Source organism: Accipiter gentilis, chromosome 7, assembly GCF_929443795.1.
Source record: "Accipiter gentilis chromosome 7, bAccGen1.1, whole genome shotgun sequence".
Taxonomy (NCBI): Eukaryota; Metazoa; Chordata; class Aves; order Accipitriformes; family Accipitridae; genus Astur; species Astur gentilis.
Window position 1 is genome coordinate 11,587,839 of NC_064886.1, and position 26,063 is coordinate 11,613,901.

The 26,063-nt window shown below is 55.2% G+C and overlaps 2 protein-coding genes across 2 annotated transcripts in view; one reads left to right on the forward strand and one right to left on the reverse strand.

Moving 5' to 3' along the window:
• ILF2 (interleukin enhancer binding factor 2) overlaps positions 1–26,063 on the forward strand; it is a 99,032-nt gene that overhangs the window by 39,403 nt on the left and 33,566 nt on the right. The window lies entirely within an intron of this gene.
• Positions 561–26,063, reverse strand: part of INTS3 (integrator complex subunit 3) — a 43,157-nt gene continuing 17,654 nt past the window's right edge. The window contains exons 9-30 of the mRNA XM_049806926.1: positions 22,716–22,813; positions 21,769–21,960; positions 20,799–20,886; positions 20,136–20,215; positions 18,077–18,168; positions 17,373–17,479; positions 16,471–16,590; positions 14,930–15,059; positions 13,994–14,048; positions 12,945–13,048; positions 12,336–12,380; positions 11,741–11,860; positions 11,433–11,586; positions 9,490–9,558; positions 7,370–7,445; positions 5,503–5,616; positions 5,368–5,416; positions 4,146–4,313; positions 2,004–2,104; positions 1,701–1,773; positions 1,461–1,617; positions 561–1,327 (exon numbers count right to left, since the gene is read on the reverse strand). Coding sequence (XP_049662883.1) covers positions 1,250–1,327; positions 1,461–1,617; positions 1,701–1,773; positions 2,004–2,104; positions 4,146–4,313; positions 5,368–5,416; positions 5,503–5,616; positions 7,370–7,445; positions 9,490–9,558; positions 11,433–11,586; positions 11,741–11,860; positions 12,336–12,380; positions 12,945–13,048; positions 13,994–14,048; positions 14,930–15,059; positions 16,471–16,590; positions 17,373–17,479; positions 18,077–18,168; positions 20,136–20,215; positions 20,799–20,886; positions 21,769–21,960; positions 22,716–22,813 — 2,270 coding nt within the window. The 3' untranslated portion in view covers positions 561–1,249. The remainder of the gene's footprint in view (positions 1,328–1,460; positions 1,618–1,700; positions 1,774–2,003; positions 2,105–4,145; positions 4,314–5,367; positions 5,417–5,502; positions 5,617–7,369; positions 7,446–9,489; positions 9,559–11,432; positions 11,587–11,740; positions 11,861–12,335; positions 12,381–12,944; positions 13,049–13,993; positions 14,049–14,929; positions 15,060–16,470; positions 16,591–17,372; positions 17,480–18,076; positions 18,169–20,135; positions 20,216–20,798; positions 20,887–21,768; positions 21,961–22,715; positions 22,814–26,063) is intronic.

Below are 26,063 nucleotides of genomic sequence, written 5' to 3' on the forward strand. Positions count from 1 at the left end.
CATCACGTCCCCACCCTCCCCGCTATATTACCCCCCCCCATTTCACTCCCAGCCCCTCCACCACGTCCCTGTCCCCACCCCACTGGCCGCAGCCCCTTCTTCCAGCCCTGTCCGCAGGACCCCCCACAAGGTCCCCCCCCATGCCTCCTCACCACAGCCCCCCCCCACTGTGTCCCCACCACCCTCACCAGGTGAAATTCCCTGTTTCACCCCTGGCCCCCCCGGTTCACCCCCATCTTGTTCCTGTCCCCAGCCCACTCACAACAGACCCCTCTTCTGTCCCCCTCACCATGGTCCTCCCCACCATGTCCCCGTGCCTGCCTCCCCCCCCAATGGCCTCCCCGTTGTGCTCCCAGCCTGACTTTGTCCCAGATTTCCCCTCTGGCTCTGGGTGGGGGGGCTGGCAGCACCGTGGGCCCCCGGGAGCCACATGCCACAGCCAGCTGCTCAGGGGACGCTGGCCCTGGGGACGTCGCCGAGACAAGGCACAAAGAGGTGATATTTGTACAAAACATTTGAGAGTTTTTTATTTTTATTTTTTTTTTAAAAACACTTAAAAATGCTAATAGCTCTGGGGAAGGTGATAGGGGAGACCATCATCTCCTTTTCACGCGGGTGATGAGCTCTGGCAGGGGCAGGGTCTGCCAAACCGAACCCGCTGCCCGGTGGGTGCTGGTGCATTTCCCCCCCACCCCTGCAGCAGCTCCCCGGGGAGATGCAGCCCTTGGAGGGAAACAGAGGATGCAGTGGGGAGGGTGGGGCTCGGCCTCCTCTCACCCCAGCAGGCAGGGACACAAGTTCACCCCCTCCCCAAAGCATCCTGGAGCAGCAAGTCAGTTCGCACTGTTTATTTACATTTCTTATATGAAAATAGGGGATGTGTGATATACCTCCCCCCCCTCCCCGAGTCCCCCTTCCCCTCCCCATGGTGCCACGTCCCCTCTTGGGGACCCTTGTCCACGCTGCCCCTCGAACAGGCAGGGGCTGGAGCCAGGTCCTCGGGGTGGGGGGTGCACGATTTCATCCCTCCCCGGCTGTTGATAAAACGGAATTAAAAAGTCAACTGGGGAGGGTTGGTGTGGGAGCACAGCGCCTGCAACAAGGAGCCGGGGCGGTCCTGTCCCCCGCAAGCTCCCAAAGGGAACGCGTGCTCTCCTTCCCGTCCTGGCAATGGCTTTTTGTTCTGAGCATGGCAGGGTCACTGGGCACCACAGGAACCCAAAAGCGGCTGGGGGAGAGGGCAGAGCCCTCAGTCACTGTCCGAGCCCACGGCGGAAGAGCCTTTTCTTTTCCGCTTGGCAGGTTTGGGTTTGGTGTCTTCTTCCTCCTGTGCCGGGAGAGGGGGAAGTGGGGGGGTCACTGCTGCCGAGGGGGGGGACCCCACTCCGGCCTGCACCTCCTCGAGGTGCAGATGTAGCCAAGGGGCTGTGGGGTGCTGAGGGGGAACTGGGGATGCTTACCGAGGCGCTGCTGGAAGCCGACTCCTCCTCATTATTGGCCGGCTGGGCTGCGTTCTTGCGGCTGCGGGGGCTGGAGAGGGTGGCTTTTCGGCGGCTCTTGGGGGGTTTGGTGGAGGAGTCTTCATACTCCTCTGCCAGGGAGAAGAGGTCGCTGAACCTAGAAGGAAGCAGGGGTGGAGGGGGGTGGGGGTCAGGCACTGTCAGGGCACCCGCCTCGTGGTCCCGATGCCACTGACTCACTTCATCTTGTGGGCTTCGTCGCAGCTGGCCTGGACGTGTTGCAGAGCCTGCAGGATCGGGGTTTGGCTGAAAACTGTCAAGGAACCAGCAGAAATGGAAGTCAGAGATCTGACAGTGGATGCCCCCAGGGCAGGGGGAATGCCCCTCCCCATCCCGGATTTTGGATGCAGGCAGCTTTGCAAGGGCCTCCCAGTATCCCAGAGCATCCCAGTTCCCACGTGTGGCCCAGAGGCACCTCACAGTAATGGAGATGGGCAGCGGCTGCAGCCCTGGGGCCCGTCCTGGTTGCGCAGCGGTACGTACAGTTCTGTTTGGTGTTGGTCAGGTTGAGGCGGAGGTTGTCCAGGTGCTCCAGGATCTGCTCCAGGGTGAGCTGGGCCAGTTTGCTGCTGGAACTGCGCAGGCTGAGGGCAAAGGAGAGACACCCGTTAGCATGCACCCCACTCCTCCTGTGCACCCCCAGCCTGTCCATCCCCCTCCCAAAGACAGGCTGTAGGAGGCCCCGCTTGTGGGGGGAACTGAGTGCCACGGCCCTGCAGCAGCACCCCTAAACCCCCAAGACAACGTGGGGCACAGATAACCCTACCACTCATGCTGCCCCAGGGTGCCCCCAGCACCCAGAGGCTGGAGCAGGCAGGGCACTGCGATGGGGAGCAGCATAGGATCCATTTTCCCGCTCCGGCACACACAGGGCTCCCCTAGAGCTGGTCTGTGTGCTGCTCTGGCTCAGGGATTAAGGGGATAAATCCTGCTCAGGGTGTTGGCCACCTCCATCCCCAGCAGCTCAGGGGAACGCAAAGCACCCCGTGCTGAGCCTCGGCTGCAGGATGGTGCGTTAGTGCCAGCACCCAGGGTGCTGCCAACAGCCGGAGCCTCAGCTGGCCACCCGTTAATTAGCGGGAATTAGACCTGGATACGTCTTGGATCCCGGAACAGAAACACAATGAAAATAGCTGCGTTGTTCAGCTGTGAAAGGCCATTAATTAACAGGCAGGAACAGATGAAGGCACAGACTTCCCTGGCAGCCTCTTTGGAGAGCTGGGGGGGACACCCAGAGGTGGCCGAGATGCCAGCAAGACCGGCCGCTTTCCTGGCGCTAGTGTGCGTGATCCCGGCGATGGCAAACCTCCTGGCAAGGCTCTGTCCAACCTGCTGGCTGTCACCCAGCTCCATGTCATGGTGGTGCCGGCTCTCTGGGTGCTGGGTGGGGGTCCTTGGGGACAGGCAGTGCTTGCTGCGGTGGGAGCACGGTGCTGCTCTGCTTTCCCAGGACACTAGATGTCCTTCCTACTCCAGCAAAGGGCTTCAGGCATCCAGTCGGGAAGGGGCCACACAGGACCCCGTCAGCCTGGTGCAGCGGGCTGGGGGCTGCTGGAGCAGACCACCCTCCTCTCCCCCAAACCCAGACCCCTGGCACCGAGGGTCAGAGCAGGCAGCGGGACCAGCCACCTCTCACCCTGGCAGGTGATAGCTGCGCCGAGGGCAGAGGCTGCCTCACAGGCTGATGTTGTTGCTCTTTGAGGCTGGATAAAAGGCTGGGAAATCACCCAGGGAGCTGAGTGCAGCAGAAAGAGCTCCTGCCTGCCTGCCAAGGGACATCTTGGGGTTGGAGTGAGGTGTTCCATGTGCCACCATAGTCAGGAGCTGGCACAGCAGCCAGCACAGTGGTGCAGGACTGGCTGTAGCATCCTGTGCCGCTCTTCTTTCCTCTCCCTCAGGTCCAGCTGACTCCACCAGCACCCAGAGCTCTGCCTGTGCAGGATGGCTGGGAACAAGCCCTCTGCCCCTTCCTCCAAAGGCAGGAGAGCAGAAACCTTGCCCTGGGGAGTTGGGATTTAACCTCTGCGGGCTACAGCTTAGCCCAGCTGCGTCCTTTAGTCCCACTGCACTGCTGGACCCTGACTTCATCCACCCCCGAGGCAGCAGCACCCCAGCAGAGATTAAGTGAACCACATCTGGAAGACTCCTTGCACCAAAAGATGCTTTGGAAACATCCAGCTGTGCCCAGGCAGGCAGAGTGGGTCTGAGCAGAGGGCCTGCCTAGCTGGTGCTGCAGCAGGGGAGCACCAAGGCTTGGCACTGCTCACACAAGCAGCTGAAAGAGCTTCCCACACAGCTTGGGTAATGGGCTGGGCATAAAAGGGTCCTGCAGGCTGGATGTCAGCACAGGCAAGATCAGAGAGCAGCCTTCCGCACAGCTCTGGAGCAGAGATGCTCACTCGGGGCTCTGGCTGCATGTCAGCATGTGGGTGGGCAGCAGCACCACCCCGGCCTAGCCGGCAGGACGGGCTGGCATGCTCGTGTTGTACTGACGGCATGTGGCATCTCGGCTGCCTTGCCGGTGCACGGAGTGGGACACAAGGCAGAGTCTGTCACCTGTTTCCCAGTGGCAGGATGGCCCCAGGGGAAGCAGCGGGAGATGCTGTGCCTGCCCTGGCCCCTCACCTTTGGCGTTTTCGTGGCAGGCTGTTGTTCTTGATCAGCAGCGACTTGATGTGCTCGGCCAGGAGGTCATCATGTTTGATGCACCAGTGCCGCAGGATGCTTGTGGTGAATTGGTCGTCGGGGTGGCAGGGCCGGCTCAGCACCATCTTCACCATCTCCTCACTGGGCCTGTGGGGAAGGGCACGTGAGGAGGAAGGACACGTGAGGAGGAAGGACAAGCAGTTTGTACCCCGGTCAGCTGGGGTCCCCTGCAGCCACTGTCGCCCACGTGAGCTTCATGGGAGCCTTCAGACCTGGACACAACAAGTCTGTGGAGCTGCACGGGAGCCCAGGCACAGCTTGGATGGGACCAAGCTTCCCCAAACACTGCCTGGGACCCACATGCTCTTCAGCAGCCCCAGCAGCATTGGCTCCCAGGCTCAGGGGATGACAAGCAGTGTTCAGACTCCTCTGCTTCCCCAAGACTGCTGGCAAGCAATCCTCCTGGGGACCACCAAGCTCGCTGCCTAGCCCATATCACCCAGCTGTGCCAGCCCCACTCCCTCCCCACCGTGGGAAAAGCACTGCTGCGCGCTCGCGGCCTGAGCTTGCCCCTGAGCTCTCCGTCATTGTGGGCTTTTCACTAACGCAATTTAGAGCTGGGATTAGATTAGCCAGCCTCATGCACCGCATTAATGAAAACAAATAAAATGCTCTTCACTCAGAGCAGTGGGATGTGGCCAATCCACCCGTGCAGGCAAAACCAGCATAGATCAATGCCAAGGCAGCTCTAATACTTGTGCCCCCTGGGAAGCAGGTGACAGCCCGCTCTCTGTTAAGTAAGGGGCTCCAGGATGCACAAGGTGAAACACAAACAGCCCATTGGCACTCGGACTAAGAGAGCTGGTACTCAGCAAATGGTGCTCCCAAAGCCGAGACACAGTAGGGAGCTACTGCCTTTGGGAAGGGTGCTACTGCTGGGGTCTTATCACACCCAGGGGCTCCAGGACAGGACTTCCACCCAGAGCAAGCTGGGGAGTGCCAGCAAGAGGGACTTTCCCCACGCCTCACTTCTCAAGCAGCCCAAACCAGAGTGGGTGGCATCCCCTTGTCCCTGCCATGCCAATAGTGCTCAAGAAAGCCACTGGCCACAGCATGCCAGGGGCAGCCCCACAAGCCTGCGGCCACAGGACCCTCTGCAAAGTGTCACACAGCCCTACATCCCGCACTTGGTGGCACTTACTTCTCTCGCCTCAGCTGCAGCAGCAGGCAGGATAATGCCTCAGGGTGCTCTGCAGAGGAAAAGACACCCTCAGCACAGGAGCTCATGGCCACCATGGCTCAGCGCCATGCCTCTCTTGTGCAGGGGACAGCTCACCTTTGTATTTGAGGTGCTGCAGGATCGGGATGATGGCCTCCAGAGGAATGTTGTGTGCGAGGAAGAGCTGCCAGGTGCAGTACTGCTCAAAGGTCTCCCAGTCCAGGCTTTGAACTAGGGGGAAGCACAAGATGGTGAGGGGAAACCTGCATGGTGCCCGGAGGAAGGGCAGGGACCTGCCAGAACCATCGCAGGCAGCTCTGCCCCAGCCCCTCTGCGAGGTCCAGCTGTGCCCATGGACAGCGCTTCTCCTGCCTGGCGTTACACCCACTCCTCCAGCCCAGAGCAGGGCACTGGAGAAGGGCATCGTGCCTGAAACCCTGCTGCATGTGTCAGGGTTTGCACTGTGCCAGGGCAGCTGCATTGAGCAGCACAGGCAGCCCTGCGCGTGTGGAGACTGAGCAGGGGTCCTGGGACCTGGCAGGTGGCACCGGGGTAGGCTCTGCCAGCCGAGGCATGGGTGGCAGAGCTGCAAAGTCACTAAAGCAGCTGCTCAGGGCTCAAAGGAAGAGAATTAATGAGGTTCTTTAATTAATGGGCTTGCAGCTTGTGTAACACCAAAGCTGGATCTAGGCAGCCATCGGATCAGGGCAATGGGGCTTGTCTCCAGAAACACTTGCTGGCCCCTGTGCACTGAGCTCTCCACACTGGCTCTGCCCAAAACCAGCCCGGCCCAGGGGGCTGCAGCCACGGCCAGCTCCAACTGCTGAGCAGGAGCCACAGGGCACAGGCAGGCAAAATGCAGTGCTGGCTGGAGATAGAAAGCGCTTTTCCATTGTACGACAGTCAGCGGCTTGCATAGATGAGAGCCAAAGTCCAATTAAAAAGCAACATGGGGAGCTGGGTCACCAACTGGTGATCCTGGGGGCAAAGGCGAGGAATGCCGCAAGGAAGAGATGATGGACACCAGCCTTTTCCTACGCAGCGGCTAAAGGGACCGTGGTCCTGGCAAAGAGCTGCCTGTCCATCTGAGAGGCTTACTCTGTTAGTTCAGGGTGGTCCAAGGGCCAGACTAAACAGCAGCAAGGGCCTTTTTGCTCTTGGGGTGTCACACTCAACAGAAAACAGAGGGAAATCCCGATTCCAACCTTTCTGATGATCTTTTGCCATCACCTCCCAGCTGCCCTCACCCCTGCTGCACTGGGAGAAGAGGTTACAGCTGTCTCCAGAAAGGCAGCCGTATCAGCTGCTGCATGGTGGGGAACAGCCGACTGTGCAGACTAGCCACGGGTTTGCGCCAGGACAAGTTCACATCCCTGGAGACGCAGCAGCTGGGACCACGTGGAGTGGCTGCAGAGCTGGGGGAGATTTCAGGACTTTCCTCTTTCTCAGATTTTTTTTTTTCCCCTCTGCCCAGACAGGCTGTGAATGTGCAGAGTCCCAGATTACACTTTGCCTGGCACTGTGGAGAGCCAGGGCTTCCAAGCCATCATGCAGCCATCCTGGTAAAACCCATTAGAGCACACAGCATGGATCACACTGTTAATCTAACAATCTGGTTTAGGGCAGTGATCCTTTAAGCAGCAGCAATAATACCATGAGGAAAACCAGACCTCGGTATAACATAGCCAGCCCAAGAGCCTCTCTCGGATGCTGCATGAGCAGCCAGCTTCTGCAGGGCTCTTTCTGCGGCGTGGCCACGTGCGGCATTGCTGACCTAGTGCAGCTTGACACGGACTACAGCCCTCCCGATCAGAAAGGGCAAAGCTGTGATGAAGGCTGCAGCCTTCTCCCTTTCCAGGGATTTCAGCTGTCTCTGAAAAACGGGGGCCCAAAGGGCAGGAAGGCTTGGGGATGCCCAGGAACCCCTCTGCTTTCACCCCCGCCCTCCCCAAGATGCACTCGTGCCTGCAGGGGCGCTACTCACTCAGGATGTTCAGCACCGAGTCTTTCCGAAACATGACAAGGTTCCCCATCATCACGTGGCACACCAGCTCCTGCAACTGGGTGGCAGAGAAAGCAGGGTTAGCGGGATGCCCAGGCTCTGCAGAAGCCCTCTTATGTGGGGGACCAGGTCTGGAGAACAAGCAGGGAAGCAATTGCTCTGCCAACATCAGCCAACTCTGCAAGAGCAGGGATCCAGCGGGGAGTCCCAGAAAAGCTGTGGGCTGCAAGTGGCTCATAAATGAGAGCTGGGTTAAGCAGCTCCAGGGAGAGGCAGCTGTTGTGAGGGACCAGCAGAGGCAAAGAAGTAATGAGAGGTTAATGGTTTCACACACCAACACCCAGGCTGGGGAGCAAGTGTCAGGCAGGACAGACAGCAGATCCCCACAGGCTGGGTCAGGGCGGGTGGAATGGCATTGTCCTGTTCGGAGAGCTCAGCTGCCACACAAGCACTGGGGACCTGCTCCTTGTGCTCCAGGCGCTCTCAAGACCCAGGTTTTTGCTGACAGATGCACAAAGCCCACCTGGGGTCTTGCAGCAGGGAAGGCTCAGCAGCCTGCTGGGAAAGCTCTGACAACCCCCAAACCTCTCTGCTTGGGGCCCTGGACTATCCCTGGTCTGTAGGATGGGAGCTGACACTACCCAGATGCATGGTGCTTCCTGCACTGACTCACCCTCTTCATCCCTGGGAGAGGTGGAAGCGGAGGCAGAGGGGTGGGACGGGACACGTGGGGAGCCTGCCTGGGCTGCACCAGAGCAGGGATGGGAGCTGGGGAGCACTGTTCCCCACTCCTGCGCTGACAGGTTCAGCTACAGAGCGCAATTTGGGTCTCATCTATCCTCCTGCCTGCTCCTCAGCCTCTGCCTCCAGCCTGCTTGGGCACAGGGTGCTGGAGGTATGCAGAGACCAAGGGCAGGCTGAGCTGTCCAGACTGTGCCCCATGGCTCTGCTCGCAGACCCCATGTGGGCCAGGCACAGGGGCTACACAGCCAGAGCATCGTGGGGAAACAGATGAAGAATAACAGGAAGGAATGAAGGAATTGGAGAAGGGAGGGGAGAGGAAATGCTACGGGCCTCTGGTGGGAAAAACAAAACCTTTGCATTTCAGCACGGGGCAGAGCGCAGGAGCAGAGGACTAAGAGCAGGGCTGAGCTGGGGGGCGGGTCAGGGCATCATGACTCAAACCTTTCCTGTACCCAACTTTGGCTCCAGCCTGCCAAGCAAAACTTGCTGGCGAGGCGTTCTGGCCCCTGTGCAGCTGGGAATAGCAGGACTGGCCAGGAATGGTGTATAAATAGGGTGAGTTAAAGGGTTATCAGCAGATCACGCTCCAGACGAGCCTAGACAGCAGAAACACGCAGTACAGCATTCTTGCCAGTGCCCACCTCCCCACCCCCAGCTTTCGCCGTGACTATTTTTGGGTTGCTCATGGCAACTCAGCGTGACCATGGGGAAAGGTTCCTTCCAGGAGGGTCTAACGAGGGCTTGGCCTTCCGCTCATTAGCCTGCTGAGCCCTCAGCGGATCTCCCACCAGGAGGGCAAGAGCTGGTGTGATCTCAGCCCTGCCAGCCCACAGGCAGCAGGGGACGGACGTGCTGCCTGCACCTTTCCTGCGCCCTCCTGCACATGTGCCCCTCATGACACTGCCCATAGATTTGCATGTCCCCAGCAGCACTAAGCACCTCCCCGCCAAGGGGCTTACTATTGATAATTAGTGACTGCGTGCAGCAGCACTGGCCATGGTGGTGCTTTTTGCTGATGCCTGCAACCCAAAAGGGATCAGAGCAAACCGAGGTAAATCTCTCTCAGCATGCCTGCTGCAGCTTGGCAGCCAGGGAGATCCCTTGAAAGGAGCAGCTTGGATTCAGCCTTCTGACACTGCACATCACAGCTCCTCAAGGGAGACACTCAGGAGGTTTCGGAGCTCCTCTTCGCAAAACCCAATGCCTTGCTCAAGAATGGGGGCAAGGAGGACTAAACAAGCAGAGCGCTGCCCTGCAACCCTTGTGGATGGGCCATGTCAGGTTTAAACCTCCTGGGAGCAGAGGAGACACTTCAGGAATGTCCTGCCTCCCAACCCAGACACCAGTGTCCTCCTTACCTGGAATGAATCTATGACAGCTACAATCATGTTCAGCAGCTCGCCGCTTCGTAGGGTCTCATCTGGGAACTGGAAGAGTACAAAAGCAAGGCAGGGCTCAGGAAAGGACATGAGGGAGAGGCCAGTCAAAAGCTCCTATCCCCATAGCGGAGGCAAAATTCCTCCTCGGTTCAGGCTCAGACACACATATTCCTCCTTGCAAGGTGCAGCATTGCCCTGCCTGACCTGACCTCTCACTGAGGGCTGGACCAGAACCAGCACCACTTCCTAAACACAACGGGGGAAGTGGCTGAGTGGGAAAAGGAGCCAAGAAAGTGCAGGAGGGTTGACAGGCTGTTTTTTGTGCACAGCCTGGAGCAGGCAGGTTCATTCACTGCTCAAGTGGGCCAAGGGCTGCAAGGCAGTGCACTAGCAGGCTGCTGCGAGTGAGTGCCCAGCACATCTGTGAGATGCAGCTGACACCAACCATCTGGACCAAGAGGAGCTAACATGAGGAGCGAGGCTGCTTTGATTGCGGGTGGCAGAAGTCAGCCAGCCCAGAGTGGTTAAAATTCCCCATTTTTCCCTATCCTCCCTAGCTTTGCTTGCCATTCCAGGGCCTCGTGCATTATGCAGCCCTGCAATGAAACAAAAAAAAAATCAACACATGGGGCAAAAGGGCAGGAAAATTGGCAGCAGCAAGCTATGGCTGCACCATTTGGATCTGGCTGTCCAGACAGGCTCCTCTCAGGACATTCTGCCTGACCTGAGCTGGTCACTACACCCACGGGGGCAGCAAGTCTGACCCCCCGCTTTGGGGAGGGAGGCTGTTAAACCCAAAGGACCAAGGAGGGGATCCAGCTGCTGTTCTATGCCAGGATCCCCCATGGAGTGTCCACCATGCTGCTGCGCAGTACGGTGCTTTTCTCCCCCCCCAGGCTGTTGCTGTGCCCCTGTCCTCACAGAAATCCCTGGGAAGCACTCATGAGGAATGGGGCTGGACAGCCTCAACGCCCAGCAGATGTTCCTGCTGAACTAGCCAGAAAGGAGGGAGGAGCGGCGCCAGCTCATTCCTCCCAAGGAATGAGAAAGTACATGCAGAACCATGACCCCTACATCAATTCAGAGTGCATGATGTTACCCTCCCTCTCTTCAACCCCCAGCACTGCTCCCTGAAGCCAGGCGATTGCTGGATGGTTGTTGGAAGCAGCCTCCACCCTGCAACCATTTCAAATAAAAGGCTGCAGCCTGCGCAAGGCTGCGAGAGAGCTCGACAGCATCCCGGCAGCAGGAAGGTAACAGCAGCTCTGTCCAACAGCCAGGCAGGCTGTGTGAATTGGGACCGAGCTGTGACCTATCTGGTGCAGATGCCTGACTCCCCATTCCAAATGTGCTCTCTGCTAAGTCCAGCTGGCTCCACCTCAGCACCAAGTGCTGAAAGCAATAAAACCTTTCATTAAACCCAAGGGTTCAGGGCAGGCAGCAGAACTTGTTCTGAACACTGCTTCCCCCAGACTTTGACACGTCTGCTCGGAGCCTTCACTTGCTTCTCTGCAGAAGAAAAGCAGCAGAGAGAGCAAAACCTCTTTAACCAGAGAGCGCAGACAACACAGTACTGGGAGCCAAGCATGTGCATGAGATGAATCTGGAACAGCAAGGTTAGTACCTCACCATCCCCAGAGCGCATCAGGCTTTAAAGGGGCCATAAGCAGGTTGGATGACAGCTGAACATCGATCTCGATAGCAGCATGCTGACCCCCATTAAGCTGGGCTGGGGGGTGGATGGAGACTGTGTTGTGCTCAGGCTGACAGAACTTTTTCTAGGCTTTATGGCTTCTGTGCTGCAGTGTAACAGGCCTGAAGATCAGAAGCAAACCAGCCCAGCCCCGAGCCTGCCCATAGGAAGGTAAGAGGATGCCCTATGCATCTGAACTGGGGTTCCTGGTGCCTGGCAGGGGCCTTACCTCTGTGTAAATGGAGGGGGTGAGGTAGCAGAGCAGCCGTACATCATCTTCCTGGCAGGCCTTCATGTCCATCATCAGACACGTGTGCAGGTCCCCCAGCTGCGTGGCCTGGGCAAAGGACTCGTACAGGTTCATCTTCCCTGCTGCAGCTTTGCTAGAAGGAGACGTGTCCAGGTGAAAGAGGAGCCCGCCAGCCCCGTGCCACAGCGAGGGCTGGGCTGGTGGTGGTATGACACCGAGCTGTCCCTTGGAGGCAGCATGAGCCAAGTCAAAGCTTGGATGCTTCCATGCAATCCCCACTGGCCTACCTGGCTTTTAAATAGTACAGCAGATGGTAGCCGATCTTGGGTTGCTTCTGATAGAGCTCTGACAGGAGATCCAGCAGCAGTGAGAAACCGCTATTATCCTCCTGCATCTGGCAGAGGTTCCTTGGGGAGTACGGGACAGGGAGACAGCTATGTTACATGCAATACCATGCACAAGCTTCTCCGCTAATGATGAAGACCGGCAGCTTGCCCGGAAACTCAGCTCCCAGTACCAGGCTGTCCTGGCCACTCGCCCTCTGGACTGGCCACAGGGGTCACCTCTCCCACCCCTGCTGCAGAGGACGGTGGGATGTGCACCAACAAAGGGGTCAGGACCAAGCAAACTTCAGTTACCCACGGATCCCAGGCTTCTACAAAGGACCAAATGAGCTGTGATTTTCCTGTATTTCAAGTCTTTCTACCAAACAAAACGCAACATAGGCAGAACAAAGCAATAAACTCTTCTGATTCTGGAATCAGCCCTGGGGCACGCAGGGGCATGGCAGACTTAGACCCACAGGGTTCACCCACTGTGGTGGTCAGGAAGCAAACAAGAAAGCCCTAAACAGATTATTAAAAAATTTCAGAACAGACATACCTAAATATTAGGTAGAGAGGTTTCCCCACCGACTCCTCCAGAGACCTGCAGGAGAAACACAATAGTCAGAGCTCTCTGTGCACCCATCCTCTGTGTTTCCCCAGCAATGGCAGGAAAAAAGCCCTGGACCTTGGTCACTGTGGTCCTTGGGCCATCAAGGGTTAGCCCTAGCTAATGGGGAGACAGGAACAGTCCTGCTAACAGAACCCAGCAGCTCTGACTCCAAGCCCTGTTCCAACAAAATCCTGGAGGAAGAGCGTACAGTGCTGATTTGTGCAAGTACAGCAAGGACAGATGGAGTATTTAGGACCTTGTGTGCCCTGGTCAGACAGCCAGAAGCCACCAGAGCATCACCTAAACTGAGCTCTGACACAAGGACCTGCAGCAGCGGGTTCTCCCTGCACTTCTGGGGAAGGGGAAGATGATTTCATTTGAGCCCTGGATATAACAACTGTTGACCAACTCCACAGTGATCACTTGTGAACCTTGGATTGCTTCATAAGGGAAGCTGCTGGCCTCAGCACAGCTTTTTGAAAATGGCAAATATCCTACTGGGAAAAGCCCAAGTCCCAGTGTGAAAGGATGACACACAAAAAAATAGATCCTTACTCCTCCGTGATTTCTTCTGGCAAAACCTCACCACGGAAGTGAGCCTTAAATAGCTCCTGGAGGCAGGATGCAAGCACTGATAGCTGCTCTGAGTCAAAGTCCTCCTGGTAGAGAGAAAGGAAGGAATGAGAGTAGAAAGCACAAGCTCAAATTCTGCCTGCCCAGCACAGGTGCATCTGGAAGGGACACAGCAGAGTCACTGCTGTGGGGAATGGACCCCAAGCTGCTCAGGAGCCATTTTGCTGCTACATTGCAGCACCAGGAGCTGGTCATCAGCAAGACAAGCCCCTAATTGATGTCCAGCTCTGAAGCACTTCACAATCACTGTGGTCCACTTATCCTCTAATGGCTGGTAATTCACTGAGCTCAGCTCTCCCTCTGCAAAGGGCTAACACGGACTGAAGACACTTGGCAATGAGGATTTACACCCTAACAAGCCCTTTCTCTGAGTTGTCACAGAGGGGAGAAGCAGCTCTCATGCTAAAAGGCCACTTGATTCTAAAGGAAGCTGATTAGAGGCAGGGGATGCAATCTCCCTTGGATGCTCAGCTCCTGAAAAACATCCGCAGCTCTTCTGCTGGGCAGGGCTTGCTGCAGCCTCTCCTGGGCACAAAGCCCAGGGCCAAAAGCAAGGGAGCATCCCAGATGCACAGCAAATGCAGAAGACCCCAGAAGTTCCGCAGACACTATAGCAGCCACACAGGGTCAAAATGTGAGCCTGCCTCCCCCAGCATCCCATCTGACAGCAACTACTGGGGACATTTAGGCATGGGATATAAGGAAACAGAGCAGGATGGAGCGATTTTCCCCTGCTAGACCCTTCCAGCAAGCAGCAGCTTGGGGCTGTGTTTAACAACCACAGATATAGCTGCACAGTGCCATTTTGAACTCATTTAGGATTTGAGTGTCCTCAGGCTTGTGTGTCCCTCCCTCAGTTGCAGTTCTGGGGGCTGAGCTGTGCAGGCTGGGAGCTGCCCAGCGCACACCACTCCAGCTGCTCTGGTTTTACAGTTAGGCAGCAGTGCTGCTCCTTGGGTCTATGCAGTTACCTCTAGGACTTGATCCACGATTTCCTGCATGACCTCACACTGAGCTTCCGTATCGCTGGAGCACAAAAACAAGAGGAAATCCAAGTTACATAGGAAGATACCAAGAGCAGAGGCAGACAAGGGGGCTTTGTGCTGAGCTGGGTCTGCTTGGGAGCCCCCCAGGACCTGCGAGTGGAGGAAGCTTTGCTTTGCAGTGGTGCCAGGCTTAGAGGAAGGCACAGCTCAGAAGCACACGCTGCAGAGACCCAGCTCTGGAAGAATGCGCTGCACTGCTGCAGCACCTACTTACAAAAGTGCCCGAGGTTGTCTGCAGCAAGACAAACAAATTAAATGACTAAAAGCATAAGATTAAATGCACTTAAAGCCATAAATTACATTAAATCAGTCTACTATGCCAAGGTCTGCAAAGCAAGAGCTTTTTTTAAACTTCTTTAGATGGAGTTAATTCCAAGGTCACTGAAAATCAAGAGTGGGGGTGAGGCAGTCCAGAGAACATACAAACACAGGTACATCTCTGTCTGCAGGGAAGGTGTCCCATTCAGAGACATACTGAAACACCCAGGCAGCAACAGCCCTAAAGGCCTACACAGCCTCGTCTTGTCAATCCAACAGCGGAGAAGGATGAAACTAAGAGTCTTTTGCCTTGCTGTCACTGATTCAGAGAAAGGCTGTAGCCCCCAGCAAATTGCTGTTGTGTTCTGGTCTGAGCCTGCTCCAAGGACAACTTACAAGGCTCTTAACCCAGCACCTTTCAAAACCACCTGCACATTTCCTGCAGAAACTCTATCTTAAAGGGAGACAAGCCACAAGATTGCATTAGCTCTGAGAGAAGGGCTCTGGAGCAAGCAGCATTGTACAACAAGACTAAAAGGTCTTGTGTATCGTTGCCCTGAAGAGACCAACATGAAATGTAACAGATGACCAAACAACACCAACCTTCCCTTCTGCAGCTGCAGGACTTTATCCTTCAGTGACTCATCCAGCTGGTCCAGGAATGGTGTGATATCAACAGGCTCCTCCACAATGGTTTCTTTGATTGGATGAAACCTGAACTCCCTCTTCTTCCCTGCAACAAAGCAAGCAACAGTGGAATAGTCTATTTTCCCAAGCAGCTACGTCTAAGAAGTCCTAGAGGCAATCTCTGTCCTAGCAGTGGCAGTTGTGAGGGGCTGCGGGGGCAGTCACCACCCCAGGACAAGCAGCCTTCCCCCCAGTATGTGGCCAAGCCTCAGGCCTTGCCTTCATCCTTTAGAGACATGTCCAGGTCACAGTGAGTAGGAAGGTGGGATGGGATCCAAATGCAGGGGCTGTCCAGAATTGTGGTTCCCATTCAGTCCAGTTTCCAAACCTGATGCTTTGCCTGTCCTTCAACATACTCAACAAATGTAGCTAGCTTGCAATTCTCTTGCCACCTGAGGCACAAATGCTTGTGTTCAGGACTCTGGGGCTGAGATACACCAACTGCTTTTCCACACCCTCATCCTCCAGGCTCATTCCAGGCCACAAAATTGAACTGCAGCAGAGTCCAGAAGCACCAGGACCAAGGCAGAATTGCTCACAAAGAAGCTGCCACTAAGGGACGGGACAAGGTGGCCGATCCCTGTTGCAAAAGTCCTCTCTGCACATGGCTTTCAAGCCTGTGTTCCTCGCAGGGGCCCCAAGCAGCTGGCAGGGCTTGACAGGACTGTGGAAGACAGTGCTACAGCACAGTGTCACATCGTCTCCCCCATCCTGGGCCTGTGGCCCCTCCCCACTGTAGGGGTAGCCCTCCAGCATGGCAGGAAGCCCAAGAGTCCTACCACTAAGGCCAGAAACAGCTTGAGATGCCTCTAGCTCGAGAGAGTGAGCAGAGGGGATTCTGGCCTTCTGCAGGCTTGTCAGCCCCATGGCTTTGAGAGGGAGCGAGCATAATGAAAACCATGTGGCTGAGCAATTAGAGGCCTGAGCCTCATTAGCAGCTGCTTGAGAACAGAAACACTCTGTTCCCAAACAAACCATCCGGCACAGCATCTGCCACAGGGATTCCCAACCATGCAGAGCAACAGGGCTTGAGACTAGTCAGACATCTAGAGAGGACACATGGGTGGAGAAAGCACTATGTTCAAAGGGTCTAAGCTTAGGGAGATGAAGCCCAACAGCCTGTGCCTTTGAGCACAGATCTGTATCAGATCTACTGAGTCTGGCTGTCAGGGACTGGGAAGCAGCAGAGCATTGACCTCAACACTGTCTCTTGCAGAAGTAAACCTGGATTTCAAGAAGGGGGTCTGCCTTGAGTGCAGCAATTCCCACTGCTCATGGGAAAGGAGCTTTGAGGGAACTGTGCTTACAGCTGGTTGTCTGGGGATCCTCCATCATGAAGGGAAGGTGCCCACCAGCCAGCGGGGAAACACCATCTGGCGCAGAGGCAAACGGCAGCTATTCTGCAGAGACGCGTAAGTACTTGAGAGCACTGGCGCCCAGCTGACTGCACTCCTCACCTTTGCTGTTCAAGTCATCTTCATCGTCACTGAACGCAGCCTCGGCATTGTCATAACAACTGTCATCCTTTTCTGACATATGATTGTCCATCTCCATGGAAACGGGTTCCTCAATTTTGACTGCAAGAACGTACACGAAGGGGTCAGAGCACAAAGTGAAGTTATGATGGCTCCTCACACAGCTGAGGGGCAGGGCTCCAGCAAGGAGATAAAAGTGCTTTGAAAAGGGAAGAAAGAGTCTGGGCAAGGGATGGACCCTGGAAAACTCAAGCTGGGGAAGGGCACTCCCAGCGACTCCATTTAACCATCCCTACCCAGTGCCAAGTGTGGCAAGACCAGGTCATCCTCCACCTAAGCTGCCCAGCATCCTTCGTGCTTCATCCCTCACCCAGGCCAACAGCAGAGCCTGAAACCCTGAGCAGAGCAACAGCTTTACCAGCTCTATGAGGCCAAGAGGCTTGGGGAGGAAGGGTTTGTTGGTTAGGTCAGTCCCTTCAGCCGGAGCAGCTTATGCAACAGGAAAACAGAGAGGCTTACAGCCACAGTCCTTCAGGAGATCTGGCAAAGCAGCAGCACTCTCCTGTTAAATACAGGTTAGAAATGCTTGCTCTTTGTTTAACCTAATTATGTTAATCAATTAGCCTACAGAGAAGAAAGGCTAAGTTAGCCCCTATGGAGCAGAGAGAGAAATGGGTAGTGTGCATCTTTAGTGTACAGCAGAGCTGAGATGAAGGGAGACCACAACCATCCATAAATACGAGCACCCAGAGCCCTCCTCTCCCCAGAGTCACGGTCTGATCCTGCAAACAGCTGCTATTGCTGCAGGAGTGCCAGGGAAAGTCCCGTCTCTGGGAAGGCAGCACCTGCTGCAGCCTCCCTCCGCCACCTGCCCCACTCCCTACCTTCAATGGGGGGTGAGGGCGAACTGCAGAACTCCGGAAATTTCTCCCTCAACATGGCACGGAGCTCTTTGTCCAGCTTGGGGTTGTCGAAAAGAGGGGCCAGATGTCTGTGTTGGGGGGTAAGAAGGGAAAGGGATGAGAAAGAGCTGGGATGCAGTGCCCTGCTGCATAGCTTCACCTCGGTGGACATGCAAGGGGATCTCCCTTACATCAGGGCTTTGGTTTGCGTTATGGACCACAAGCTACGAGGTCCCACCTTCCTTCCTGCAGCTCAGCTGGTGTTCCCTCACTGCCACCAATGGGACCTGTGTCACCAGAAGGCACGCGGGAAGGGGAGAAGAGGCCTTACCTCCTGGGAGGGGAACTTGGCTGATGCAGAAGCTGTCTGCAGGCTGGAGCACCATGAGCAAGGCTGCTCCGTTCAGCTCAGGGACCAGAAAGGGCTGGGGACGTTTCTATTCATCTGAAGTGGAGTGGCTATAGCTTTCTTAACCCACCCATTCCCTTGTTTCAAGGAACAGCTCTCAGGACAAGCTTCAGCACCATACCAACACAACTATGCCTTCTTCCATGGTTCATACACAATGCAAATACCCTCTGCAGCTCTTACAGAGCCTGGAGGTCATTTTGACTAGACTGGTGAGACCCAGGAAAATTGGTGCACAGCAGTTGTATAAATGTAGTCAAATTCAGGGCTGTCTTACGCAAGGACTCGCTTCTCCACAATGTGGGTGAGAGAGTTGAACACGCCTTGCCGGACGTGAGCCTCCAGTGGGGGGTAGAAGTTGGGAATGATCTGAAAACAGGAGAATGACCACATTAATGCCATGAACCCTTCTGCCTACCATTGGGTCTGTGTCAGCCAGCAGGAGACAGCCAGGACTAGCTAAGGCCATCAGTCAGCTTCTTGGGTCACCGTTGACTCAAGCACCACATCCCAGCTGCTCTTGTTGACCAAGAAGGGCAGCAGGAGAGCTGTCTGAGTGCAGCATCTCAGTGATGATAGATAGAAGGGGGGCCAGCCCATGCCTCTGGCTTTTCTATCCCCGAGCGCCAGCTGGTGCATCTCCCAGGGATGAGAAAAACACACGGAAGCTGCCTCGTGAGCTGTAGGAAGCCCTGGGGAGTGGGGGAATACGAGAAGGGTACCCTAAACAACATTCAGCTCTGTCCACACACAGTCCTTTGCTTCTGGAGGGAGTAAGAGGACTCCTCCCTGAAATGTGGGTCATCCCAGGAACCTTCCACCCAATTCCTATGCCAGAAGCCAGCAGCTGCTTTTGGACTCAGGCAACCCAGAGACAGGAGCACGCAGAGCATGCTGGGCATGAGGGAGGAAAGCAATGCAACTCACAGCTCTTCCAGCGCTCATGCCATGGGAAGACCCCACCTCCAAGAAACACCATCAGCCCTCCCTGGGACCAAATTACTAGAACCAGCAACTCTTGGCATGGCTTCCCCCAGGATGGAGCGGCAGGACCAGCTCTGCTCCCTGCCCAAGGACAGCTGTCCTTTGAAAGGGAGATGATGGGTCTCACTTGTCCCCTGCTGCAGTGAGATTCTGTTTGACCTCCAGGGATGACATCCAGCCAAGCATTTCATTAGGTACTATAGGGAACAATTCAGAAGCCTTTTTCCTACTAATGCTCATCATTCTGGAAGGATTTATTTGCAGAATTGGGAAGTCTTACATGCCTTCCGACAGTGGCATTCCCATTAATGAATGACACATGGGCCCAACGCTCTGACCTCCAGGAATAGCCCTGGATTTATCAAGAGACTGCGAGGACTCACCAAAGCCTCTGGTAGGGGGTTTTAAGAGGCGAATAATTTGGCTGAGCATCTGTAGCAGTGTGCCTGACTATGCTCTTGGCAGATCAGCAAGGGGAAAATCCCTCCTTAATTTAGCATAGGTAAGGTGAGGTTAAAAGGGCTGCCAGAAGATACTGAGCTACTCTGCAGGCTATTTCACAATCAAGAGGCTCAGGGCAGAACAGACCAGATGATGCAGAGGAATGCGGAAAAAAACAGAAGGCGGAACAGCTTTTTTGTTTTGGTTTGTTTTTTTGGCTCTGAAGAATGGGCAGCGAGTCGACACTATTTTGCTGCTCCATTATCACTGGCTCTAGGGATTCATGAAATTCCCTTCCTATGGGATGGAGAGGCAAAGGGCCTTTGCCTCAAAACTCTCTGGGGAGTGAAGATATCTGTCTTCCCTGAGCCTGTGTAACTGTTCCTGCTCTTTGTGACTGGTCAGCACAGAGCAAGGGGCAGCCTGAAGGGAGTAGGCTGTGCAGCTCACCACTTGACTGCTCCCAGCTTCTGTCTTGGCAGAGAAGGAAAAGCACTGACCTACACCAAGGTGCTGCTACACCAGCAATGGGTGGTGGGGAGTGCTCAGAGGAGAGCACAGCCGAAGGGCCTCACTGCAATCCCTAAAGGACCACCTCCCGGCCAGTGCACCTCCACTCCTCTGCACCACAGACAAGCACACAAGGCTAAAACAAGTCCGCGAGGCTGACACAGTGACCAGCTCTCTTTGGAGCATGACCTCTGCACAGCTGGCTGGTGTAAGCAGAGAGCACGGCTGTTTCCCTCTACACTGTCCTCTGCTGACACTCCTGAGGAGTCTCTCTGTCCCACTGGTGGCAGAGGGATGGTGCGGACCCCAGTGGTTGCTTTTACAGACCTCATCACTCAACCCCCATCATGCAACTCATCTGGCAAGCCAGGGTATTCCCCAGAGAGTGAGGGGCAGCTCACCCGGCACATGAAATCCAGCAGCGTGGCGGTGATGGCAGGGTGAGGCTTCATGGAGTGATGCATCACCAGAATGGCAGGCTCTGGAAGGAGAGAGCAGGGAGCCCTGTGCTGAGAGCCCCAGAGATGCCCATACTCCCTGTGCCCACCCCCCCAACCCCATTCCTGCAGACGAAGCCTTCTGCCCCTGGGGTGCAGAGGGAACCCCCTTCTTTTGGCTTGTACACACCCTTGCCCTCATCCAGCTCCTAAATAACACTTAGGCTTCAAACAATGGCCAGAACCAACTTCCCTGCAGGCAGGAGCTCGCAGCAATACCCCCAGCTGTATCAGTCCTTGCTCATGTGCCTGAGCCCTGGGACAGCCCTGCAGTCAGGCAGCCTGCCTGCCCACAGGGAGGGATGCTCTGGGGCCAGCCACTGACCTCAGGGAAGATGCTTGCTGTTACCACAGATATGAAAGCCACAATTAAAAGTGGCTCCATCAGAGCAACTCTCCAGCAAGCCAGCAAATGCCAGGAGTTCAAGGCAGGGGAGGGAACTGATGCCCTTTGGAGATAATCTGCTGGGCTTTCCCCACCAGATCCCCCTACCTCCACCAGCTCTGGAAGCCATTAACCCCTTCTTTGACCCTTGCCCATTCAGAGAAAGCCTCCCTGTGGAGTACCTATATTCATGATGCTGTCCTTCTCAGGATTGAAGAAGAGCCAGTCATAGAATAGGGCCAGTTTGGCATTTGAAGCAGCAACATTAGACTAAAGAAGAAAAAAAAACCAACAAATTGATGAATACAGTGCTGAGCACCCAATCCCTCTGCATGCCTGACGTGCTGGGCCCTGCTGCTGCGGGGCAGGTGGTGGCAACACTCTTCACACCAACAGGATGGGGCAGAGCTGGCAAAACCCCTCCTGGGCACCCGCTGCTGCTGTTTTTTCAGAGAAGGTGGGAAATTCTTGAGCAAACCTGCCTGCTTTGAAAGCAGCTCCAGCCAGGGCAGCACACAGAGTGGCAGAGGCCAAGGCAGCCCCAAGACTGGGAGATACGAGCCATCGTGCTCTGTGAAGTGCAGCCTGGCTACAACCCTGAGCCATGTATAATTGGGCCCCGCACATCACTTTGGCGTTATCTGCTATGCCTTCATGGGCACAGCCAACAGCCGTTTCCTCTGCAGCTTCTGCTCTGTTTGACAAGTGCTGCAGATCACAGTCCTGCATGGGACAAGGGATGACAGGCCAGGCGGAGAGTGGAAGCCAACAAGGTGGTAATGAGGCATCTCCTTGCAGGCGCTCTTGCACCCCACTGGGAAAGGAGAGGCCCCACGCCTTGTAGATGGGCCATAAACATAAATCAGAAACAAAGGGCTTGATAAGCTGAAAGTGAGAAGGTGAGGTTTATGCAGGGAAAGGAGATCCCAAAGGATCCGGCATGCAGCAGAGCCAGGACTAAAATCCAGAGTGCAGAACAAAGGCCAATGTCGTAACCACTGCTCTGCAACTCTCTCCTTTGGCCCAGCCAGCAAACACCTGATCCCAACCTCCACCACAGCTTCCAGCATCCGAAGGTTACCCTTTCCCTGCAAGGGAAGTGATCCCAGGCAATTATGTGACTTGCTTTTGGGTCAGGCCCTCGCAACTCACCGTGCAGGTGGTGAGCAGCCACCCAATGATGGCCCAGCGTGGGAGGATGTCGGAGCTGAGCACCTCATTGGAGGGGTGGACCACGCCACAGATGTAGCGTATGAGGTCACAGCGCAGGGACTGGCTGTCCGGGGTGGACAGGTACTGCCGCTGAAACCAGTCCTGGTACCGCTTCTGCTGGCCGAACCGGACCTGAAGGGAAAGGGAAAGACACAGGTTTTGCTCAAGCCTTGGGGAAAGGCTGCTAGAACCACAGTCTGCCATCCTCTAAGCTGCTGCTTTCAGCAAACTCTGCTTCATGCCATGCTCCCCATCAGTCCCATGCTGGCAGTGTCTTCAGAGAGATCGAGGAAGCAAAAAGGCCATTGTGCAGCATTCTCACGCAGGGTCTGTCTCCAGCTGAGCAGACGAGACCACATGCCCTGCGTGTGTCGGCACAGCACAGCCCCTGCGAGCAGCCAGTGAGCAGCTGGGCCAGAGGCAGAGCGAGGGGGAAGCGAGCTCTGCCTGGTGTACAAATACAGATAACGGTTAACCCCAGTGCTGTTGCTGCACAGCTCTTGGCCTCTCTTGAATACGACTGCTGTTGTTGGAGCGCTGATAACCCACCGCATTGTGGCCATTCAGAGAAAGCGCTTGCCTTGGAAAGCAGCCAGCCAGGAGCAATGTTCCCCTGCAAAGCTGTTTTGTGCCTTTTAATGAATACCAGTGATATCTCAGGCGCATCTACGTCAGCTCCTGCTGGGCAGCCTCTCCTCCTCCTGTCACCGTTAGATGCCAGAAGCAACAAATACTCGCACCAGTAAAGCTCAGACTGGTGCTCTGCCCTCCCTCCTTGTGCCCAGTGTCAGCATGGGAACGGGACTGGTGCACCATGGACTGGGCAGGAACAAGTGCCCTTGTCCCTTGTGCTGGCACAGGACCCCCAGCAAGCATGAGGGAGTTACCCGTGAGGTCATGAAGAGCAGCTTGGTTTCCATGTCAGGAGTGAGGCGACATGCCAGGAATTTGCGAGAAGTCCTAGATTGGAGGAGCTGCAGGACACCTGGGGAGAGACAGAGAGGTCGGTCTGCGCTCACACGGTCCCGTGGACAGTACAGCACGAATGGGATCTGGGCAGGGATCTACCAACATCCGCAGCAAGCTGAGTTTGGAGCATTAAGCTCCATTTCCCCAAGGCTACAGGCAGTGGAAAAGGATCAAGGTTTTGGTTGGAAAAGGTCTCCTAAAACATCTCCTGTCCAGAGCAAGCTTTTGTCAGAGATCACTAATGAGGATGCCAGGAAGGAGACCCTGAAGAAAGGGAGAGAGGATGCACAGCAGGGCAGGGACAAGATCTGGAAGAGAAATGAGGAAGTCCAGACGCCAAGACCCAAGATGTAACCAACAGAGCACATTTCCATCTCCTACCCCTTGGCCTGGGCACCAAAAAGCAGGGCTGGCATAAAGAGTGCCCATCGTGGGCTGTGCCAGCACCCAAGTCCAATTCCTCCCCTGGAGTAAAGGTACCCAGATGTAACAACAAAGATCAGACATAACAGAAAACTTGTGTGTGCACGTGCATGTAGAGAATGAAGGATGGGAAGGAGAAGGGGAGGTTGCAAAAACCACTCTCGTTCCCAGACAGCTGCAAAGAGGAGGAATTTATGACCTGAGCAGAGAGGCTTTGCTGCTGCTTGACAAGACCTGAGAGATTTACAGGGCAGCCACCTCTGACACAGACAAGCAGGCGGCAGGGACACTGCGCACACGAGGTGGGCTTTGCTCTTTTGCTGTTTGGAAGTTGTCCTTCTGCTGTGCAGCTGGAGGGCCACACCTGGGGGAGGGCTGCAGGAGGGAAGCTTCAAAGCAAAATGAACAGATGCCAGTTCCCGTGGAGCTCAGAGAAAGGGTGGGAGCGAGCTGCACATCAGGGGAAAAGAGCCACAAAACACCTTGCCTGTTAAGAGCTCCCAGCTGCTTGGAGGGAGGGATGGGTCCTGCACCCAGAGCCACCCCCTGCTGCGGTTTTCCCTCATACTCAGTGCTGCTGAACTGTAGCCCTAGTCACATGAGCATGGAGCTCAGCATGACTGACTCAGATCAGAGATTACAGAAGGATACAAACCCAAGACTACATGGACTGGCAGCTGCTAGAGATAATAGCCACTTTGCAGAGCAATTATTACAGGCTCTCAACAGCAGGCAAGAGGGCAAAGAAGTAGTCTTATGACCAACTGCAGGGGAAATTATTTTGGGGAGGGGACCTTGAAGGCTCCACATGAGCAAGTATGAATGAGGGCACCCCTGGACAGATCAGCTTCTGCTTGAAGTCCTCCCATCCAGCCCCTAGAGCCAACTGCGGGGTTCTCCGTGGGACAGGGAGGAGTGACAAACCCAGACTGGACTCCTGGTGCATTGCCAGACACAGCCCACCTCTCCCTACCGCCCCGAGGGCTGCCCAGCTACCTATGCTGGGGTGTCCCCCGGGGACACGTGAACTCCGCCTGCTCCAGCACTTTGCAGCTGAAACGGCAAGGAAAAACATGCTTGTGGGTGCGTGCACTTACCGAGGTGTCGTCTCACCTCTACGAACCATCAGGCAACGCCATGGGCCACTGGTTGTGGTGTCAAACAGAAGAAAAAGGGAACCAAAGGAGAAAGGGCAAAAACCATGGGGAGTTTGGCAGTTGTCAGAAGAGAATGAGTCAGGAGCACTGATGTTAGCCCCAATTTAGGTGTCGTTTTGCTGGGTCATTTGGCTAAAACTAGCAGCAAAGCAGGAAACAACCCTGCCCAGCTGCCCCTACCGGTGTGGGAAGCAAGTGAAGCGAGAAGGACATTTGTTAGGTGCCCCAGGATGCTTCAAGCATGGATGTGAAAGCTCAGCACTCAGCTGGGAAGGTCCAGACAGAGCTAAGAAATGCTTCTAGTGAACATACAGCTGCAGGAAAAGGTAGGGCTGAGCCCTGAAAATGTGAAATGTGAGCCTTCCTTAGGTGTAGGGCTAAGACTCTTCTGCCTCCACAAGTCCCATAGGCTAATTCTGATAACCCAGAGAGGGGAATTGGGTCCCTGTAGTCCCTTGGCTGGCAAGTCTTAGCAGAGACCAGCAATGACAGGAGACAAGTTCTGGAGATGGAGAAGCCACAGATCACAAAGCTTAAGAAGCATTTAATCAAATGATGTGCCATGAGTTTCCCTGAGCATAATCCGAGATCTTTAAAGTGACATTAACATGGCCCCTGGGAGGAGAGCAGGCACTGGGGGCAGGGGGAGAACACTTTAAAGCCCCATTTCTGACGACTCACTAGAATTGCTGCAGACAGATAATGATGTGACAGCCCCTAGAGAAGTGAATAATTTGTACCAATAAAAATTATAAATATAACACTCCATCATGCTTATTTTAACTCAGACTGTGCAGAGGGATCCATGGCTGAGCGTTCAGCAGACCAAATGTGCAAGGCTACCGGGAGAAATAAAATCCCATTTAGAAAGTGTCAGTTGCTGCATCTTCTGGACTTTTTGCTTTAGAGCTATGGAGCTTAATCAGACTCTTTTCTGAAGAGTGTGAAGGACTCAGACACTTTATATCTTTGGGCTCCAGCTTCATCTCAGCTTATAAATCAGTTAATTAAAAAAAGCAACAACTGCAATTATGGAAGCCTTAAGCCCAGAACAAGCAATACAATTTACCGACCCTTGCCATGGCTCAGCTGCATTCTCATGATCTATCATTACAGCTACCTCAAGTATCTGTTTTCCAGGATAGTTTAAAGTCCAGATGCCTACAGGGCCTCTGCAGCATTTAAAAAAATGGCAAGAGCTGCCAAGTGCTGGAGCTGACCATGGGAAACTGGTCCAGGCCCTGCCCCTGCTCCTAAGCTCCCTGCAGCCAGCAGAAAGCTTCTTTTGGAGGCATCTTCTTCTAGTTAGTGACAAGACGGGCTCTGGAAGCAGCCACATGGGCCTTGACACTGATGGAGGTGGGATCACACAATGTAATTATAGCGCTCTCTGCATGCTCTCCTCTAAGAGAGCATCTGGAAGGAACCCAGGCACCCAATGTGTTTTGCTTTAGTAGGGCTGTAATAGACCCTGTTAGCTCTAGCACGGTCCTGAGACCTGGGCCAGATGGGGTGTGCAGAGTGAAAAATAGCTGCTGTGCAGGATTTTTGCTCCAACTCTCCCTGGAATGGGTTGACAGTCATGGCAACCTTGCCACAAGGGCGCGTGAAGGTAGGAGGGGGTTGCCTATGGCTAGCAGGGCTCTGGCAGAGGCGCTACTTTGCGTGCGGGCAAGGCACGACAGA